The 22,021-nt window shown below is 32.8% G+C and overlaps 4 protein-coding genes and 2 long non-coding RNA genes across 7 annotated transcripts; 2 read left to right on the forward strand and 4 right to left on the reverse strand.

The window, feature by feature from the left end:
- LOC109341302 lies at positions 151 to 11,179 on the forward strand. Its single transcript, XR_002106927.1, has 3 exons — positions 151 to 162; positions 450 to 452; positions 11,068 to 11,179. It is a non-coding gene; the product is annotated as an uncharacterized LOC109341302 (long non-coding RNA).
- On the reverse strand, positions 494 to 3,262 carry LOC109341250 (calcium-dependent protein kinase 17-like). Its single transcript, XM_019579109.1, has 8 exons — positions 2,441 to 3,262; positions 2,179 to 2,322; positions 1,885 to 2,037; positions 1,634 to 1,749; positions 1,326 to 1,493; positions 1,097 to 1,224; positions 910 to 1,009; positions 494 to 791 (listed from the first exon to the last, which is right to left on the reverse strand). Exons 1-8 carry the CDS (start codon positions 3,129 to 3,131, stop codon positions 693 to 695), a joined length of 1,599 nt encoding a protein of 532 aa, XP_019434654.1. The 5' UTR covers positions 3,132 to 3,262; the 3' UTR covers positions 494 to 692.
- On the reverse strand, positions 3,828 to 7,751 carry LOC109341278 (rhodanese-like/PpiC domain-containing protein 12, chloroplastic). 2 transcript variants are annotated; one of them, XM_019579153.1, is made up of 9 exons: positions 7,503 to 7,751; positions 7,273 to 7,392; positions 6,564 to 6,655; positions 6,039 to 6,139; positions 5,716 to 5,826; positions 5,213 to 5,321; positions 4,506 to 4,556; positions 4,009 to 4,118; positions 3,828 to 3,973 (listed from the first exon to the last, which is right to left on the reverse strand). In XM_019579153.1, the coding sequence occupies exons 1-8, from the start codon at positions 7,741 to 7,743 to the stop codon at positions 4,038 to 4,040; spliced, it is 906 nt and encodes a 301-aa protein (XP_019434698.1). In that variant the 5' UTR covers positions 7,744 to 7,751; the 3' UTR covers positions 3,828 to 3,973; positions 4,009 to 4,037. The 2 variants fall into 2 exon arrangements, with proteins under 2 accessions (XP_019434698.1, XP_019434690.1); XM_019579145.1 differs by having other exon boundaries at positions 3,828 to 4,118.
- LOC109341308 lies at positions 6,833 to 7,266 on the reverse strand. Its single transcript, XR_002106928.1, has 2 exons — positions 7,033 to 7,266; positions 6,833 to 6,872 (listed from the first exon to the last, which is right to left on the reverse strand). It is a non-coding gene; the product is annotated as an uncharacterized LOC109341308 (long non-coding RNA).
- Positions 9,576 to 15,078, reverse strand: LOC109341255 (protein CLT1, chloroplastic). Its single transcript, XM_019579111.1, has 11 exons — positions 14,559 to 15,078; positions 13,607 to 13,752; positions 13,333 to 13,370; positions 12,453 to 12,568; positions 11,941 to 12,040; positions 11,818 to 11,853; positions 11,401 to 11,451; positions 11,173 to 11,296; positions 10,578 to 10,703; positions 9,930 to 10,173; positions 9,576 to 9,767 (listed from the first exon to the last, which is right to left on the reverse strand). The coding sequence occupies exons 1-10, from the start codon at positions 15,002 to 15,004 to the stop codon at positions 10,004 to 10,006; spliced, it is 1,353 nt and encodes a 450-aa protein (XP_019434656.1). The 5' UTR covers positions 15,005 to 15,078; the 3' UTR covers positions 9,576 to 9,767; positions 9,930 to 10,003.
- LOC109341314 (vesicle-associated membrane protein 711-like) lies at positions 18,725 to 21,330 on the forward strand. Its single transcript, XM_019579194.1, has 4 exons — positions 18,725 to 19,081; positions 19,164 to 19,354; positions 19,468 to 19,631; positions 20,882 to 21,330. Exons 1-4 carry the CDS (start codon positions 18,865 to 18,867, stop codon positions 20,970 to 20,972), a joined length of 663 nt encoding a protein of 220 aa, XP_019434739.1. The 5' UTR covers positions 18,725 to 18,864; the 3' UTR covers positions 20,973 to 21,330.

A 22,021-nucleotide genomic window follows, 5' to 3' on the forward strand; every position in this document is an offset into this window, starting at 1 on the left:
AAATTCGGTTTATATGTATATCCATGCTATTGTGCTGTGCGTTTTGATTTTGGTGTTGTTGTTTGAGTATGTATGGATAGATATGGTTTAAGTTGATACAGTATTGAATTATGGTGCTTTCCTATTTCTTTATGTCACTCCATGTATCACGAGATTTGATACGTCAAAAAATATTTAATAATTTTAATTTTAATTTAAATAATTATTTTACAATCAATCAGATATAATGGTACATAAAATAGTACAAAAAGTGGGATAACAGATATGGTCACGATATGCTTGAACGTTTTTATATTGTAAATGACACTTTTAAAATATTTATTACTAGTAAATACTTTTAATTATGTGGTGACTGATAGAATATTTACTGTGACAATCCATCACGATTAAATCATATATATATATATAATTAAATAATTAAATTTAGTATTGACAAAGAATTAGTAGAGAAAGTAAAAAACACCTTTTTGTTTTGATTCCTAAGTCAGTGGCAATTATAAAACATTTAGGAAAATAAATATAAAAAACCAAACAAAGAAAGAAACACCTAGGATTAACATATAATTCCATTCCTCAATGGTTAGTTTAAGTTCCTTTCCCCCTCATTCATATGTTGACCCATTCCTTCCCTATATCTCCCCAACCAAAGAGAGCTATGATGCATCACACTCCTTGATCATGATCCCTATTAACTATGAAACAAATGAATCGCGCCTTTTCTTCGTAGGTACTGCTTCGGCGTGTCCTTTCGTCATCATTGCGACAAACTCGTCATAGTTAATTCGCCCATCCTACACATACATGCATGTTTGGTCATAATTCTAAACCAAGACTCAAATCTGCAGTTCTATAATATATTAACCATATGCATAGGAGTTACAACTTTAATTCATTCAGTATATGACTTACATTATCTGCATCAACTTCTGCAATGATTTCCTTGATGTCCCTGCCATCATGCATGTCATATTCATGGAGAGCTTGCTCTAGTTCTTCAATGGTGATGTACCTGATTTATAGCGAAGCAACAAGATTAGTTCTTCAATGGTGATGTATCTGCAGTTCTAGTCAATTTTATTTCGAAAAAAGTCTTTACCCGCTGTTATCTTTATCGAAGTATTGGAATGCGGTATAAACATGGTCTGCTCTGTTCATTCGGTTCATGTGCATCGTGGCTGTGATGAACTCATCATAATCTATGAGTCCATTGCCATCTGCATCAGCCTGCAATTTGCAGAAGAAAAAAGAAAATGTCTAAATAACTGTTCTACGCCGAAGTTATTTTTGTCGTGCTGTGCTACAAAGAAGAGAGGGATAGAACTTACAGCTTCCATTAATTGCTTAACTTCTTGTTCTGTCAACTTAGTCCCTTGTTTTGCAAGTCCTTGCTTGAGCTCTTCAATTGTAATGGTTCCACTGTTGTCAGTGTCCATTCCCTTGAACATTTGCTTCAATCCCATGATTTCTTCCTCTGATAAGCACCCAGCAATTACCTAACCATATGTACATTTTAAAAATCACATAGAGCAACAATAGTTGGTATAAATCCTGAATAAGACCTATAATCATTGATATGGTATATAAAAACAATCAAGATAAAATCTTAAAAGAAATTAAGCCATTTTTTTTATACCTTTAGAGCTACTTTCTTGAATTGGTCCATTGCCCTGAATTGTTTGAGCCTATTCAGCACTGCATTGTCAAGAGGTGTATCTGGTGCTTCTCCATCTTCCTTTATCCATGGATGATCTGTTTTTAACCCAAGAAGTGCTTCATTAGAATTTCACTTACTTTATGGGGACTAAGGTGAAAATAATGTTAAAACCATGAAACCAGAAATAAATTCAAGCACTTCATAGAGGAAGTTAATGAATATATACTTACTCAGAACTTCATATGCTGTCAACCTCTGCTTAGGATCCATATTCAACATTTTCCTAACAAGATCTTTTGCCTGAGGTGAAATCGAGGGCCATGGGTCGCTGGTAAAGTCAATGTGACCTCTTAGGATAGAATTGAATATCCCGGTTTCGGATTCTGTCAAACAAAATCTTCTTTTCAGTTTCAACTTATGTAGATATACCATCAATTATAGGGGAATGCTAATTGTTCTAATTTAGCTATGCAACCATAGAATTTCGAAGAGAGTTTAAAAATAAGTGGATGAAGAATTTAAACCTGCCCAGAATGGAGGAACACCACATAGAAGAATGTATAGTATTACACCAACACTCCAAATATCAACTTCAGGTCCATATTTTCTCTTCAACACCTCAGGTGCAATGTAATATGCACTACCAACAAGGTCTTTAAACACCTCTCCTGTCAAAAAATGAAGGATAGAGTCAATAAAAAATGAAAGAACATGACATATATTTTTTTATACCTACCCCTTAACCAAGAAAAGTATAAGAAATATGATTTAGAGTTAGAAGAAAACCTTGCTTGTAAAAAACTGATAGACCAAAATCTGTTGCCTTGAGGGGTGAATTCTCATCCTTACTCAACAAGAGGAAATTCTCAGGCTTAAGATCTCTATGAATGACACCCATTGAATGACAAGTATGTACAATTTGGACAATGGTTCTCAACAATGAAGCAGCACCGCGTTCAGTGTAATGTCCCTTTGCAATCATTCGATCGAAAAGCTCGCCACCGGCACACAACTCCATCACCAAATTCACAGATTGCTTGTCCTCGAAGGCACCGACAAGTTCTACAATGTTGGGTTGCCCTATAAGGTGATGCATGATTTGTACTTCCCTCCTAACATCTTCTAGGTCCTCTTTGTTCACAAGTTTCCTCTTAGCAATGGTTTTGCATGCATATTGTTTTCCTGTGACCTTATGTGTGCACAAATGTGTAACACCAAATTGTCCTCTCCCTAGCTCCTTCCCTATGTTGTAGGTAGCTTTCACATCCTCCATTGGTCTTTCAAGGACAGGGCCAATAGGGGCTTGTTTTGATGGCTTCGTAGAAGATGATGGCGGCGATGGTTTGGATGATGGTGGTGGGGTGGTGGCTGAGTCTTCATTGTTGTTGTTGTTGCTGTTTTCTTGGTTATTATTGGTTTCTCCCTTGTCGGCATTGTCGGCCGGGTCATCGGCACCACCTGAGCAATAATTGCCCATGGTGGAAGGGAGAACAAACTCAGAAAAAAGGGTGGAGTATAAAAGGAGATGGTGGTGGGTATTAAAATATTATGAGGGTTTGAGGATGGAAAAAAAAGATTATTTGGAAATGAAACTAAACTACAATGAAAGAAAGTGGAAATGAGAAAAAGATTATAATAAAAAGTAATGGGAAAATTGAGAGGGTGTTGATGATTCACAGAATGGAATGATGATTGTTAGTAACAGATTGTCTTAGGATAATGGTTTTCACCGTGTCTCTTACGTGTTAAGGTTTAATGTTTATTTTCACAAGGGTGGGGAATAATTATCGGAGAATAATAAAAATGAATTTTGTTGTTTGTTACTACTACTAGTATATATGAAAACAAGGAAAACAAAGGAGTACACACACATACATACATATATATATATATATATATATATATATATATATAAATGTGTGTGTATATATCCTATAATAATGAAAAAGATATTAACTTTAAATAAAAATAGAGATCAGAGATCACTATTATCTTCAAGTAATGAAATTAGTGATGTTGGATTTTTTCCTTTGTGTATACTTATCAGTTCCACTTCCATTTCTAGAACATTGCTTTGAAGCCAATGACAGGTCCACAAATATTTAACCTTAATACTAAAAACACAAGATTCCAATTGTTGATTCAAAACAAATGCATGTTGAAGAGTGCAACATTGAGCTCTAAATTTAATATTTGACTTGGTATTATTATTATTATTTGCTTACTAAGGGAATGAAAAAACATTGCTTGCAACTCAAGTAATAATTATAAAGTACCCAATAAAAGTTTCCAAAATCTTGCCACAAAATGATTTCGTGTAAACATAGGAACACAGAAAAGTAAAGAAGGACTCTGTTGATGGCAGAATCATGCTTATCATCAATCAGTAAGTGGGAACTGATGGATCAACTTGCACAGAATAGGCATGGATTCCACCAGAAATATTGTATACTTTCCTAAAACCCTGAAACATTCATATTAACATAGTTAACAATTCCTTCATATTTCTTATATCAATAAGAAAAGTAAAAGGGTGGAGTTGAAGATAAGTGTTCCAAACAATCTAATGTACTTTGTTTAGAGACTTGATTGGTGTGCTATATAGGTATAGAAAACCATCATGAAGCTCCATTTGATCAAGTGAAAAGTGATTATTTCATTAGTTGTCTACACCACTCTTCAACATAAGCAGCAGAAATATAATACATGCTTCAAAATCTTACAATACAACTATATGTGCGGCTTGCATTTTACATTATGGTATCAGATACGAGAATGCAAATCAAGAGGTAAAACACGCATGTGCGAACTATAAAGGAGCTACATGCGCGAACTTTTAAATATATTTTACCTGAGACTGCAACCACTTGGCAACCTGTAATGACCGCATGCCATGATGACACTGCATTCAGAATTGAAATTATTAAATATACACTAATAAGTTGCATTGCAAAACCAGATAAGCTTAAGTTATTGTGCATTGCAAGTTAATTAAGAAGCCAATCTGACCACAATATTAATTGTCAAACTACAAGTTCAGATTAAAGATCAACGAAATTGAAATTATAAATTAGTCAATATCCACGCTTTCATAAACATCTGAAAAAAGGACCTCTAGAAATTCTGGCTCGAACCACTAAAGCAGGAACCTGATAAAGAATTCCAGCTTCAATTTTCATCAACTTTCAACTTCCAAACTTATAAGGATTGAGCAGAAGGAGACAGCCTGAATATCTTAATATCAACATGAATAGATCCAAGGACGGAACTAGGTTCAAGAAAAAGTGGTTGTCGCCCCCTTTTATTGAAAAAATACTCTCAATATATCTTAACTCATCCATAAAATATATGGAATTGAAATTTGGTTTAAATGTGTTAAGATTTCGCCACTCTAATCCATTTTTTCTGGTTCTACTCTGAAATAGAACTTTCAGACAAGAACAATAATGAACTAATACTCAATGGAATATAGATAACAGTGAGAAATTAGTAATAAGGGTCTAATTTCCCGGATTACTTAAAAAAGTTGACATTTTCAGATAGAAAAACTGTACTTACCATAACATAGGTGTCCTTTTGAGGGTCGAATTTGGTAGTTATCTCAGGGCCCCAGCTTCCAAATTGTTGGAGGGGAAGAACCTTAAATCCCGGCAAAGATGCTTTGGCCCTGTATATGAGGAGTTAAAGATAGAAAAACCAAACTGAGGTATAAAGTAAGCAAAAGCAGGACAGGAGGAGAATTCAGACTACTGAAGAAGAAAAGAAAAGTAGTCGTAGAAAGGCATAAGAGCCTCTAAATGAATATCGCATGCAGTCAAACAGAAATAGACCCGCCTTGTTGTTAGCAAGATGTCAAAAGAGCAATTGCATTAATGTTGAAATGCTCTCGGAACTTTCATTTGGATAATAGATCAGGTCGATATTTTCTCCTTTTAAATTATTGCCGTATCATCGATCATTTGACCAACTTACAAATATTTAACCGAATGCAATCATACAAGAAAATATTACAGCGGTTTCCAAAACTAATCAAAGTTGGATGAAATATATTATGCACGTACACTTCTCCAGGCTCTCGGACATCAATTAACTGTGCCTCCTCCAAAAAGTTGGGATCTTGAATTTTCACATGGAACTCGTCAGGTTGAATGTCTTGAAGCAATGCCTCTTCCCTAACAGATAAGGGAGCAAATTTACAAGGAATGAGAACACTCAGTGAAACTAACAACAACTACATTACAACAACAGTGCCTTATCCCACTAATCGAGCTCGCAACTTGGATCAAACGGGCCACTATAGCCATAACCAATTTTTCAAAAGATTTTCATTGTATTATACAAGCATATTTTATTATCTAATTTACAAGCATATGCCTGGAAATACCTTTCGGATAAAACCTGCAGAAGGTGCCATCCAAATTTTGTTTTGCACCTTACAACTTTGTTTAAAGGTGCATTAAATGCAGCCTCCTCAAATTCAGGAACCTAGCACATTTTCACCATCAGACATGTCCAATCACATAATTGCAGTAAAATTTATGGGATAAAAGGTAGTTCTATAACTAAATCTCGAGTTCTCTACAACATCTACAGAAACATACGGACTAATGGAAGTATCATCAGTTAAGGAAATTACGAAGAAAAAAGCATGATATATCCTTTGCCCAATTACCCTTATGGCCTTATCTCACATATCCAAGCATGTGCTTTATTTTTATAGAAATTGTATTCTTTATTAATAGACAGAAATTTTCTTTACATAAGACAACAATCGAAGGACCAAGTGATGTATACCAAATGCAACCCCCTTGTAAGAAACATACAAGACAATGGATTATGCAAAGGCATACTATATAACTATATATGCTTAAGAAAACTTGGAAAACAAGGATTATTCTCAGAAGTATACCATTTGTCCCTTTCTCACCCACCCAAGCATTCCACCATCTTCTTTTGATGGGCAGATTGAGTATTCCACGGCTAAATCACTCAAATCTTCACCTAAACATATACAAAATACAACAAGAAAGCATTAGAAAGTTAAACTGTAGAGTACAGAAATAAACATCTTTTAAAATTTAAGCATTAGGAAGATACTCAACAATTGGTGATGTATTTGCTTTTTATTCATATCCGATACGGATACTCATACGATTCAACTTTTTGGTTTTTTTTTTCCTTTTCTGAATACCACCACCCTACCTTTGCATAAAAAAAACTGAGAACCAACAAAACCGCTAGATCCCCAGAACTACCAAAAAGGTCAAAGGTTCGATTCCTGGGAGCTATACTTGTTGGGAGGGGCATCCACATACCCCGAAAGTGATTAGTTCCTTACCAAAAGGTGAGGGATACCCTTGGTAGTACCAAAAAAAAACTGAGACACGAAATTGAAGTCCAGTCCTTAGCAATTACTTCCCTCAAAGCATAAAGTCACTCTTAAAATCTTGTCCTCCTCAATATCCGTGCACAAAATAACAACTTTCATCTATGAATACATATTCCCTTTCCCTTGTGATTATTTTACAAAACAACACAATAAAGCATTCATAGCATAGGTATAAACAATTCACCATAAACTAAATAAACTTTTCATAATCAAAGTCATAATTCTGAACCTGTAGAGATTCTCTGTTGGAGATCCAAAATCAGCTTCTGATTATCTTCTTTAACAAGCAAATGCTGCACAAGTAATTCCCTACCACTTTCAGCAGCACTAGCCCCAGTGCTATAAGAAGCTGAAAAAACATATTTTTACTATTCAATTCTACATTACAATAACAAAATATGAATAAAACCTTGTAAAAATTAAAACTTTGATAAGAAACAATAGTGGGTAATGAATTACGAGTTGCTTTGGGGCATGGATGGTTCATGTTGAAGGGGTTGAAATGGAAGGTTTTTTTACTTGTAGGGGTAAATCTGGAAGAAGAAGAAATAGAAGAAGAGAAGGTGTGAAGGGTTGAAGGTGAAGAAGAAAATGGGGAAGGAGAAATGCAAAAGGGTATTGTTGGAAATGCCAATGGTAATGAACAGCGTAAGTGAGAAACTCTCAACATTGTTTTTGGATTGAAGAAGTGAAGAAACATTTGCTTTCTCTTTTTACTTATTTTTAAATGGAAAAGTAATGTTACATTTTGATATTATTATTAATTATTTAATATGTATTTATGAACTCGTATTTCTATTGTTTGAGATTTAGTGTACATTCTTTATTTTTACAAAAGAATTATCTTCCCAAAAAAATAGGAGAATAAGGTTATAATATTTTATTTAATTGTGTTCTAGAAATTCTTCAAAAGAAAGTGTAATATTAAAAATTGGATACAATATATGAATTGTTTTTTTGTTTCTTAGGGTTATATATGTTGTGTAATTAAAAGAATGTATGCACAGTTAGAATATGAATTTTATACATTACTATGACCAGTGTGTATAGGCACTTCGTGTCTACGGGAGAATATTGTGTGACACTACATATTCAATTTTTATATAGTTCATTTTTTTGAATTAGAATGTATTTGTTGTGTTTGGTGTACTTTATATTATTTTTTTTTGTTTATGATAATGTTTAATTTAATGTGAGATATGTGGTTAATAATGTATTGGTGGTGGTTGCTTAAGATTATATAATTTTTTTGTAAAAATTAAATAATGTGAATAGCAAAATAGAAAATAAAAATTACACCATGATGGAAGCTATTTAAAGTTTTGGCTTTATATATATATAGTATAGATATATAACATATTCTAATGTATAGTATAGTGACAATGTATTCTTTATACTGACAATATATATTACACTACTCTATAATCTTCTTTAAACCATTAGCATATCTTAGTCTTTTAGAAATGGGAATGAAAACATAAGGAAGCTGAATATCCCTCACCTTTTTGGTAATGAAGTAATTTCTTTTTGGTGTATGGTTGTTCCTCTTAATAATGTCATTCTTAGTAATTGTCTTATTAACCTTTGATAATTCTAACGTAATCTTATACCACTATATCAACATATTGTTGGTAAAAAAGTTATAGTTAATCATATGTTTATGTATATACATATATATTATTTTATTGTAAGACTAATATAGAATCATCACATGACTGGATTTCTACATCGTTCCCCAAACAAAAATAGTCACAAGAATCAACAAAAGTAAAAAAACGTGACGAAAATAAAATTGAGATGAACGAAAAAAAGTTCGGCGGCAATAAATATATCATATAACGATATTAGGTTTGCTTGATTTTTTAATGTACAACATCATGAGAAGAATTTGACTTGTAAACTATAAATATTGAGTATCTTGTATAGTTAAAGTACACCTTGAAGTGGAATATATACTTTTCCTCTTTCTCCCTACTCTAATTCTTCAAGATATCTTGCACTTATTTTTATTAATTAAATAGCATTGATATTTTTTTTCAGTATAAAATCATTTGAATAACACAAATTATCAAACTAACGTGTATCGTATTCTTCAAATAAATTAAAATGCATAAAGTTGTGTGTATACATGTATGTGGCATAAGTATACCTCTAATTCTAAGAGAGCTTTAGTTAAAGCTTGAGGGTTTTAATTTAAATATGTTTGATAAGTTTAATGAAGAAGGAAAAAAAGTTAAATGTCATTCATTCCTCAAGTGAGTCTCCGATTTGGTCAAATACCGGAAGGTTTGAGTGAAAAGTTGTCATTCTATTTCATTGGATAGCAACTTTTGTTACACGATGATATAATGGTGTAAGAATTTATTGGATCTCAATATAGATCAAAATGTTAAAAATTTGATTACTGGAAACAACGTTTGTTGGAAGGGATTCATACATCTCGAAAAAGATTAGTTCATTACCCATGGGTGAAAGATACTATGGTTAAACTAAAAAAATATCACTTTTTGTCTTGCCATCCTTCCAAACATCTAAATCAATAAAATATACATACAAGTTTTCTATGTCATAAAAATACTCCTACAAGATTGACAAAAACCCTGTTCTCTTTATTGGGCTTAGCTTAATAACTAATGAAGAATGCACATTAGCAACTTATTGAAACAAATTAATACAACATAATTCTAATTGAAACAAATAAATACAACATCATTTTCCCTTCGGCTACCCGTAACGGGGAGCGCATCTTTTGTCTCAAAAGTGTATCACTTTCTCTGATTGGTCAAAAAAATATTTTATTATTAAATTTTAAACTTAAATACATTTTCTCCAACCAATCAGAAGTGGCACATGGAGTGATACACTCTTGGTACAATAGATGTTAACCGACCTAATGGTAGCTTGTAATGTTGTATTGTCTAGAATGAAATATCAGCAGATTCTCTATTCTACAACACATCCTAGGTGGAAGCTGAGAAGGAAGCACCTGAGGAACCATTTGAAGGGGTCCAAGTATAAATGAGTAACCCCACAACAAGAACAATGGCCCCTGCCAAAAACCCTGTTGGAAGAGAGGATGCAACACCAAGGTATGGCAATGGCAAAGTGAACATGAAGATTGATATTGGGACTGCCATAATACATCAAAATTTACATTACCATTCATTTGTAGTGATTATAGAAATCAATGATATACCCTATAAAAGGAGAATATCATACATAAAAGAAGAACCAGGTTGGTAAAATTATTTGAATTGGCAGGTCTAGCTTATGAAACTAATGTAATTCAAATTTTGATATTTGTTTCTATTTTCTGGTCACAAATCTTATATGTTATATATAAAACCTCACTGTTCTATTTCCAACTTTATATTGCGGTCGCATTGGCCAGATTTCCACACATTTTTTCGCTTTGTGGTAAATGCAACCACAACAAAAATTAAGCCACTTTATTATCCACCACTTTGTGAAGGTTTCGTAACAGTTTCCTCATCATTTATAGCTAGCTATACTTCAGCGAAACAAATTGCATACCTGAAAAAGTAGAAGCTAGACTAGATACAACAGCTGAAGAAATCTTGAGGAGATGAAGCAATGAAATATTGAAACCCATGTTTACAATAATAAACAGCAACGGCAGTAGAGGGGCACCATCACATCCTGGAACCAGAAAACTTTTTTTATCAGAAGAGTTGCAAAAATAATAACAGAACATTAGGATTTTAAGCCAACCATCAGAGATATAATTGCAAATTTTCTTGAAATTCCCATAGAAGCAATCATTTAATAACATAACCGTGCCAATAAGACCCATGTCTTTTGTGTCCATGAAATTTCCCACGCAAAGTAATCTTGCCTTGTGAATTGAAGAGGCGGATCTAGGTCACGAACACCACATCAATGCATTTGATACTAAGCTAGACAACACAAATTTCATCAGCTCTACATAAGCTGAAGATATTGTTGATCAACACTTTAAAGTTAGTTTGCTACATGCATTCGGAGTAAACTGATCCAGGATGAGTTTTCATAGAAAGGTCATCCCAGAAATTGTCGCCCTCATTTTTTAAGTGGACTACCAAACTAATTCCTAGGAAACATGAAAATATGAAAAGGAAATACAGCTTACCACTTGATAGTGTACCGATATTCAGGAAACAGGCTGCACCGTCTCTAAGGTAGTTAGGTAGTTGGCAGAAGGGGATGCCCCATAATTTTGACAAGAAAGGGAGGAGAAAGCATATAAATAGTGCCTACACTAAACACAGTGCTGCATTTAGGTGTCTTGTTTATATTGTAAGCACTTCATTGTAATTCAAAAGATGAAAAACTCATGAAGGATTGCAGGATACCCTACTTGGAAAGCAGATCCGAATGAATTGACGACAAACATGTCCACTGAACCTCCCTGTTTTAGATAATACTAAGTACTGATTAGTATGTTATTACCTTCTCGGAAGAAGAAAAATGATAAGTTCGAACAAAACTATTTTAGCAACATGCATCTGAAAGTATGGTTTGGACTTTGGAAGCTTTAGAGTCTCACATAATAAAAGAATGTAATGTTTAAGTTAGCAATTAAAATGAGCCCATCATATATCACCTAAAGAAAAAGTATTACTACCATCTACTCATACTGCTCTCTGCGTCAAAGTTTGAGGCAAATGTGGTTGTGAATGCATCAAAAGTGGCATTGTTTAGTTAGGTTGTCACATGGGCCTATACTATATAACCTTCGAAAACAATAATTTGAACATACAGATGGATTACACACCTTCAGTTTCCGGGTCGCGTCCAAAAAGATTACTTCCTACAAAGGATGAAAATGCCACATGTAACCATAGGAAAGTAGTTTGAAACCTAAGAAAATGCAACAAGCATTATAAAAGACAATAACCTTCAATACGGTATCAGCTGCTTGGAGAAAAAACGAAATTATCATCAGAAGACTCCAAAATATACCACCTTCCTTTAATGAATTCCCAGCACCAGATCCACTACAATAGTAAACAGAAATAAAAAGAAAAGGCCTTAGACAGTAATAACAAAATTTACAGTAATGTTACTTCTAACCAGACAATGCTATTTTGTAAGTAACAAGATATATTTGTGACGTTATAACTTATAAGCGGATATATATTTGAGAGTTTTACAGTATGCCTTACAAGGAAATCATGCCAGTCTAAGAGTTGATAAGTTTGCTTTTCAAACTATCTAATAAGGCATAAAATATTATACAAATTTTGACTTTGTTGTTCCACATGAACTCTGTCATTACAATTTGAAAGCATTAAGTAGTTTTTGACCTACAACCTCTTAAAACTTGCACGTTAAAGAAGAAAGTAAAAAAATCTAATATCATCAAATCAATTTGTCCTAAAATCCCATAAAAAAACATACACTACTGACCTTGCTACAGTAATAATTACACCAAGGGTTACTAGAAAGCATCCAAATAGTTGGTTGACTTTATATCTTCTCCCAAGAAAAATAATTGATAGGAGAATTTGCCACACTAGAAAAGTCTGCAAGAGAATAGGTAAAATTAACTATCCAGCTTTTATTTACCTTTTACACAAAACCTACGCAAGTTGCACATAACTGAATTTAAATAAAGACACAATTTGTTTATATTGACTAAAATGCTAACCAAATTTGTCAGATCATGCTTGTCAGGGAAAATGTTTTAGTGCCTAGGAATACCTGACTAGTTATAAAGCAGGACAAATACCCAAGGGTGGTGCTTTGTGGGTAATGGACACATTAATTGCTGATTTGTACAAACATAGCAAGAGTTATAAATATTAACAACGACATACCTACATATATCTTTCAACTATGAAATTCCTTTGCAAAGGATGCAAATCTTGAGGAATTAATTCACTTCTTTCATTTCAAACTAAATTTATGTGTAACTTGTAAGACATCCAAATATTATTTTAGAAAAGTATCTGGTTCATCATTTTAAGTTTTGTTAACTTTATTTTGGAGCACCTAGTTTCTATGCAACAAGTTGCCATCACCGTTGAGGAGCTTTATAGTTCATCTCCATTCATATCTGTGTTCGTAAATCATTCAGAAATGTATATATTTTGTTCAAATAGAGAAATCGTTTAATGAAAGAATTCAATAAATCCATAGAATCAAAATTCAAAAGTTCAAATCACTGAAGTTAACTTTAGAAGATTTAAATTAAAGACTGCCAACTTTTAGCACAACCATGAAGATGCACTAGTAACAGGAGTTAACACTTAACGCTACAGAGCAATTGACCGGTGCTGCTTTTTACCTGAGACAAAATTGGAATTGATGCTCCAGAGAGTATTGCTGATACCAGAAAGAACATAAAAAATAATCAAATAAAATTCAGAAGATGACCATTTTGGTGGAAAAATAACATTGTAAAACTAAAAGTGGGGTTACTGTTAGCATTTAATTGTAGCAGTCTAAGATGCAACACAAATTAGCGCTTGGGGTTTCACTGATAAAGCAAACTTGATGAACTCATAATGGAAGAAAAAAAAGACTGAAAATGTAGTCCAGAGTAGAGGGTGCAATATTACCTGCTGCTGCCATTCCAGTGGCAGCACCAAGAGCCTCCAAGAGACCAACAGCAATAAATGGAGCCTTCGGCATACTTAACATCTCATCGGTAACAATGCCCGCATGGTGCCGGATATACAAAATGGAAAAATATACTATTACATATCTGAAACATAAACAAAATACCGGTCATTACTATCATATCCACCAAATAAAAAAATTGTAGACAGAGTGAAACCTAAAAAGAAAGACATTATCAGCCTGACCCACCTTGTGAACTCAAAGTCCAAATGCAAACAAATTAAAGCTAGGTCCAGTAATAATTGTCTACAAAGTTCTCCAAAAATATGAATGTAATGGACCATAATTAGGTAATTATATCATTTATCCTAGGTATACCAAATTCACCCTACCGCATACCAAGTGTTGAGTTCGTCATAAAGAAGATCTCATAAAACTAATGTAAAAGTAACAGACCACATACCCAAGTGAACTACGTACTTGTATCACGACCAAGTTACTAGATCATAGACTGGTCTGAGTCCAGCCTAGGTCAAGGGTACAGAACATGGAACCACGCACCAAATGACAAATAAGGTGCTATCCTCTTCGAATCAGAGGCCCGACCCGAGATACACACCCAGACATATGGGGAGTAAATTACAGGCACAAGCAGATCCCTCCAGCTGAACCATACCAAGGCCACCAATACCCCATAAATATCATGTAACAGAATCAGTATGATCATCTAACCCGACACAATTCTCTACTGATCAACCTACTCCTATTTTGATAATGGTCCTATCAAAACTTCCTAGGTCTAACATCATATTAACACATCCTATTAACACATCAATGAGTTAAAACCACAATTTACACATTTCACAAAACAAAAAACACAATTGTAACCCTTTAATTAGCCTCATAGCAATGTTCATATAAATAGTGAAATGTTATATCAATTCTTAGTACCCGAAAGTGGCGAGTTGAGCTAAGAAAAATGGATACTGTTTCATCGGAACCAGTGCTAGCTTATAAAGCACCCTGTTCCCTACACCCATTACCACCGTCACCCCCGCCGCCACCGCCACCTTCACCGCCTTGTTCCCCTCCTCACACACTCCCACCGCCTCATCGTTCCCGCCATCCGCCGCTAAATCCTCCACCCTCCGATCCCCCACCGCGTAGGAACATGGCCCATTTGACACGTCATCAGATCTTTCCCACGGGCTATTGCCACCGGTGGGTCCCACCGCCTCCACCCGCATTGGACACCGTAACGCCACCGTCGGCAGCCGCGAAGAAAAACTGTAGCAGATCGAACAAATTTCGGCCGTGGTTTTTGTCTGCCGGAATCGGACGTAACCGTCCGATGCGGTGGCGCCGCTGATACATAAACGGTGGTTTAACGCCGTCATAATAAGTTGCTACGATTATGAAGTGTGTTTTTGCGACAGTGCCACCACTACGGTGTTCTATGTTGTTTAATATTCTGAAAATATTAAGAATTAAAAGTAGCCTCTTATTTATATATGGAATCTACATCGGAACATCACATTCACATAAATCATAAATGTTTTGACAATGAACCCCACATTTTATCAACACCTTTTTTTTATTGAAAAATATGAACCACAAAACAATTTGTACTTGTTATCTTCATTACTTTGTAAGTTAATACAATAAAGTTATGATTTATTGTCCATGTATACTTTTTTTTTGAAGAGATGTTTTATTTATAACATGTTTCCAAAAGAGATTGATTGATGATGTGAGAGTATGACTAATGGATTCAAAATCAGATAATTATGTCATTGTGTAATATCTATGTATTATTAATTTAAAATTTTATACTTAATTATTATATTATTTATTTTAGATTGTTTTCGAAGTGTCAATAATAATAAAATATGAATGTAAATGATACAAAAACAATATATAAAATTGTTATACTCATTAGGTACTTTTTCACTTTAAAGGTAGAATTGTTTTTTTATGTGTGACTCTTCCTGCACTGAGTATCATTTATAAATATTGAATATTGATATTTCATTTGTACCATACATTAGATCACAGATTTAATAGGTATGTATTGAAAGTATAAGTGTTTTCATACTGTTAATAAATTATCTACCATTGATTTGTTAATCATCGCTGACTTTTAAACAAAAGTAATATAAATCAATGGTGGATAATGGATTGATAGTATAAAAGAATTTACATTATCAGTGTACAGATTTTAAACTCTTAGATCAATGAGAACTTGTATTATTATTCCAACTCTAACATTTTTATTTAATTTTTGACATTCTGATATTATTTTTCTATGAACCATTTCTTACACTTGTTTTTCGCTTCTTATTATTCTAATCACACTTTCTTCTTATATTTCTATATCAAGAAACAAAGTAAGGCAGAGAAACAGTAACCTAATAATATTAAAATAGTAAAGTGGCTCTTTACATGCTCAAAGAATATTCACGACCAAAGAAAGGGTTTCCAATTTGAAATTGACTTGTTCACTATTTTTCATGAGAAAATGCGTGAAACCTACTAACAATAAAGTCATATTGTAATGTAGTGAGATTCTAAAGGTATAGTCATCATGAAATGCAATGTTTGTTCATATAACTATCTTATTATTTTAATATTCTCATACTAGAAAGTAAGTGGTGGCTATGTGCCCCTTTTATAGAATTTTAACTTTACATTCCCACGATGTGGCCCTATGAGGATATATTATTATATCCTATGATACATGCTTTGTATGGTTTAAGGGAGAAAATAAAAAAAGAGTATGAGGAGAGATAAATAAACGAAAAAAATGAGTTAATTATGAGAATTGTTTGGTATGAAAGAATTAGGAGAAAGAGAAATATATTTATATTAAATAGACAATTTTATCCCTTATAAATAATATTAAGCATATAATAAAGATAAGAGTATTATAATAAATGTAATAATTTTTTCTAAGCCTTTCTTCTCACTTTATAGAAGAAACAAAAAGTTAATAGATTCCACAACTTTTATTTTCTTTCTCTTCATACTCTCCTCTTACAAATGAGGGGAAAAAATACATTCTCTTCAAACTTTCTCTTTCCATTATGTTTCTCCTCTACCAAAGTCACCCTAACTATGTCTATTACTTCTCTACCTTTAGTTGTATATTTTTTATATAAAAGATAACTTTATCTCTTTAAGTATATTTATTATTTGATATGTGTTTTATTTCCTTTTTTTTATAAGTTTTTATTTTAAAATATATTATAAAAAATAAAATAAAACAAATATAATGAGTAAATTTAAGGAAATAAATTATCTCATAATATAAAACATACTTTATTCACTAATTTAAAATAAATGTAATTAGTTAAAAGAACTATTCCTAAAACATAACAACTTCTCTCAAGTAAGATTGTGCTTTTAGTACTCTGTAAGAACTTCAAAAGGTTCATGGTTTAATCTTAAGCGCGACACTTGTTAGAAGAAATGATTACATATTATAATTCCAACAAGAATTAGTTTCTTATACATAGAGTGAGTAAGACGATACTATTAATAATACTAACAAAAAAAAATTACAACAATTTCTTTCTTCCTCGAAGTTGATATCCTCTATCTTTTATTGACTAGTCATGACCTACTCAATAATTTTAAAATTTTGGAATTTAAAGAAACAGAAAACATAAGATGTAATTTAATTTTTTTAATAAATGTATAATATTTGTAAAATTTATATTAATAATGTAAATGTTTTTTACATTGTTAATGAATTAATTATTATTTATGTGTTAACTATAATTGGCTTTTGTACGAAAATGAATAAATCAATAATAAATAATATGCTAACAACATAAAAAATTTACAATGTGAGTGTATAGATTTTAAATTCATCTTATAGATATCCCTCTCATAACAATATAAAACAAGGAGTGTGACCTGTCATAAGTTTTTTAAATTCATCTTGAAGAATTTTGTTAGTTTTTTTTTATAACACATTAACCCTCCTAGTATCATAAGACTCTCCTTGCATTCAAAAAGTGATAAAATTACTTTTGGCTAAGTATGTACTTGAAGGAAGGGTAGCTTTTTATTACAAAAATAATGATTATTTTCTTCTTATTTATTAGCAATAGTTAGAGATGGATTATAGTTTTCTACGTGTATCCTCACATTGGAGGTAATTATGTATGAATCGGGAACATTCACAGATATGTGAGAATAATTCTCCCAATGAATATTTTTTCATCCACAACCTTACTTAATGAAAATCAAACATGTATTAGTTGAACTAATATTCGTCGGATTATAGTGCTAATACATATTAATTTTAATATTTATATACTTTTTTTACCATAGATATCCTCGCACTGGAGGCAATCATGTATGAGCCAAAAACATTCACATGTACGTGGGGCTAACTCTCTCAGCAGATATTTTTTCATGCACAAGACTTGAATCTGAGTAAGAAAAATCAAACATATACCACTTGAACCAACGTCCGTTAATTACTTTTATGTATACTTTTATTTAAGAGCAATTAACAATTGGAAGTGTAAAAAAATATTACACCCAAATTTAAATTGGGAGTTTGATATACCAATTGACTAGTACACAGAAGTGGGCTGAGGATGGCCCAAAACAATAAAAAGTCGTTTCCAAACTACTTATTAACAATAATTTATTACACTCCAAGTATAATAGTTATTTATTTTATTACATATTGACTTTTGAGGATAATACATTTTAAAACAATTAATGTATTCTATTAATAAAGAAATATTAATTTAGCCAAACAATATAATAATGAACTATTTTTTTTGGGTACATATATACTAATGAACTATGATACTATTAAGTTTGGGTTTTTGATATTTCTGTTGTTCAGCTTGATTTAAAGGAAGGATATTAACGTTTTTTATTAAGAAAAAATAGTTTAGATAAATAATATAATAAAGCATTATTCACTTGGATTTAAAACAAAGAGTTTAATGGTTTTGAGTATTAAAAAATATTTTATTATGAGATCAAATGAAATTTGAAAAGATTTGCAATTTCTCACCTTTCTCTAATATAAAAATATAATTATAACAAACAATTTAAAATAATGATAATAATAAAAAAGACAATGATGGATGAAGAAGGAGTAGATATAATATAAGGTTGATTATTATTGTTTCGTTTGACATTGGATTTGATTATAATTCAAATATTATCTCTCTTCACAATTCACAATTTCACATCACTTCAATTATTCGAAAATAATATATAATAATTAATGGGTATTTTGTATGCTCTGGTTGCTCGTGGAACGGTGGTTCTGGCGGAGTTCTCCGCCACTTCTTCCAACGCAAACACCATCGCTAAACAGATCCTCGATAAGATCCCTGGCACCAACGATACTCACGTTTCTTATTCTCAAGATCGTTACATTTTTCATGTTAAACGCACCGATGGCCTCACCGTTTTATGTATGGCTGATGATAACGCTGGAAGTAATTTTCTTCAACCCTAATTTATGCAATTTTTCGTAATTCTTATGATAGATCTGTGTCATTGATTTGTTTGATTTGATAGGAAGGGTTCCGTTTGCGTTTTTGGAAGAGATTCATCAGAGATTTGTTAGGACTTATGGTCGTGCTGTTCTTTCTGCTCAGCCTTATGGAATGAATGATGAGTTTTCTAGGGTTTTGAATCAGCAAATTGAGTATTTCTCTAATGATCCTAATGCTGATAGAATTCATCGTCTCAAAGGTGAAATGTCTCAGGTACCCTTTCAATTCGTTTTTTTCTAATTTTTTAGTCTTAGTTCAACATTTTTGTATGTTATGCTTGGTACAATTAGGTTTTCTGAAATGTATTTGGTTTTCTTTGTTTGGAGGTACGAAATGTGATGATTGAAAATATTGACAAAGTTTTAGATAGAGGTGATAGATTGGAATTGCTGGTGGACAAAACTGCTAATATGCAAGGAAATACCTTTCGCTTTAGGAAGCAAGCTCGCCGTTTCAGGAGCACTGTGTGGTGGAGAAATGTCAAGCTTACGTATGTTCTCGGTCTAAAGAGCAATCTTATTAGTCTGTTTTTTTTACTATTAGAGTGAATCTGAAAGCTTTTTCCATCCTTTTATTTATGGCATGCTAATTCCATTTGAATCCTTGACATTAAGCTTGGGTGCGTGGGGATTAGGGCAGAGGTTCTAAATTGAACTGTTTGGTAAAAACTTCTCAACAACAATAACCAAGCCTTTTCCAACTAGGTGGGGTTGGGCAAATGGATCAAACATGGCCACAATGTTCTATTGTACTTTATGTCTATAGACAAACCATTAACCTCTAAATCCTCTTTATAGCCTCATCATTAGTTTTTCATGTTTGTAAAACTTCCCAGTGGCTAGAAAAAATCAATAACACCACATAAATCTCCTCTACTTTGGCCTGACCTCTACATTATTGAGATTGCAGTGTCTTGTTCATGGTTGTCAAACTCGTGAGTTTACCTAAACTCAAGGTAAACTCAACCTGTGAACTCATATCAGTTTAACTATTTAAGAAATGTATACAAGCTTCAACTCGGGGAAGATTAGGTTGAGGACAACCAAGTAGAGACGAGACCCAGAGAAGAAATTGGTAAAGCCCAGAGAAAAGGCTAAGGAAAAGAGCTTCAAGACTTTGGGTTTTCTGGACCCTAGTTTCATATTGGTAAAAAGAGGTATTTTTACGATTAGTCGTGAAAAATTATCTTTGGAAACAACCTCTTCACTTGTGGCAACAAGACTACATACATTTACCCTTCTTAGACCCACTAGGTGGGAGACTCATGCCAGGGGCACCCTTTTTAGTTATGAAACATCATCTTTTTAGGTGTTTTGGTCACGAAACAATGCTGTTTTGGGTGTTTAAAGAATGTAAATTGAGTGGGTGAGTGAATTTGTAAATTCTGTGGTGAACTCATGAGTTTACCCGAGTTCATTCAGGTCCGAGTTTCCATACACTTTGGTTCATATCACCACCTAATATCTTAAGCTTGTATGATTTTTGAGATAAAACTAGAGTTCAACTACTGTTTGTTTATGATTTATATATCATAAATGTAAGTAAAGTGTTTGTCTGGCTGTAGTTCAACAAATATGAGTTGTCATTTGATAGTGATTATCTCTTCTAGTTTTAAAATAATTCAGAGTAGTGAACAACAAACTTGTTGCCTTCAACTTCCTAATTCATCGATCGTTGCTATAGTCAAGATGGTCAATATTTTGGGTTTTAGAGCACTGACATAACGCTTGTATTTTGCAGGATTGCACTTATAGTCATCCTACTTGTGATAGTTTATGTTGTGTTGGCTTTTGTTTGTCATGGGCCTGCACTACCATCTTGCCTAAAGTGAAGGATCTGCAAGAGATTTTATATTACTTGGTTGTCGTCTTCAGCTTGCAAAGGTCACTTCTTTTTCATCTTCCCTTGTTATGCAGATTCCCATTTGTTCAACTTCAATTGTTGGGCTATCTACAATGTGTGCTTGTGAATTCCTTGCAGTAAACTGGAAGTGTTTTGGATTGTATTTATTGTTCATTATGAAGCTTGAGGTAAAGAATTGTGTATTGTGCCTTTTATTGTATTCTCTCATACCACCCCTAAAATTGACTGAGATTTGAATTTATGTAAATTATTACATCACACTTGGATGTTGTCATGATATTTCCTTCCCCTCTTGATCATGAGGGGGAAGGTTAAATTTTTTAATTTCACGTTAATCCCTTCTATAGCGTATGAAGGGTTATTTAAACCTACCTAGTTATCAAATCAGTTCATGTCAGGTGTTTATTTCTTATTTATGGTAAATGAAAATAACACACGATAGTAGTAGTATAATAGACTTTCATTCAATAGGGAATTCAATCATGTAGAGGAGGGTGCAAGTGCAAAATTCTTTTTTTCTGGTACTAATAAGAGTATTCACTCACCCTTTGGATAATAAATTAATCTCTTTCAAGATGCGTAACTAACCTTTCCATTAAGTACAAAGTTATAATACTCGATAAGATCAATTAAGCAAATTACCATTTCTATTTTATGAGCATGTCAATTGTACATAATGAAGTTTACGGTTGTTTCAAATTTGCATAAATATAATTGTTCATGCCATGCTACCCATCTTGTCACCTTAATAAAAAGATTCTATTTTTTATTTTGTTTAAAGCAACAATGTTGAATTATACACCCAACTGATAACCAAAATATAACTAGCAAAATATATGAGCAACAAAGGTAGACTGATTTTTTTAAAAAAAATGGACATCAGTCTCAGAATCGGATAAGGCTACAAGATCCCAAAAGAACCAAAATGATATACGGGAATTCAGGACCAGAAATTTGTACTTCAATAAATTAAATACAGGAAAAGAATAAAAAAATTAAAGCAGTTTCATATTGCTG

Source organism: Lupinus angustifolius, chromosome LG02, assembly GCF_001865875.1.
Source record: "Lupinus angustifolius cultivar Tanjil chromosome LG02, LupAngTanjil_v1.0, whole genome shotgun sequence".
NCBI lineage: Eukaryota > Viridiplantae > Streptophyta > Magnoliopsida > Fabales > Fabaceae > Lupinus > Lupinus angustifolius.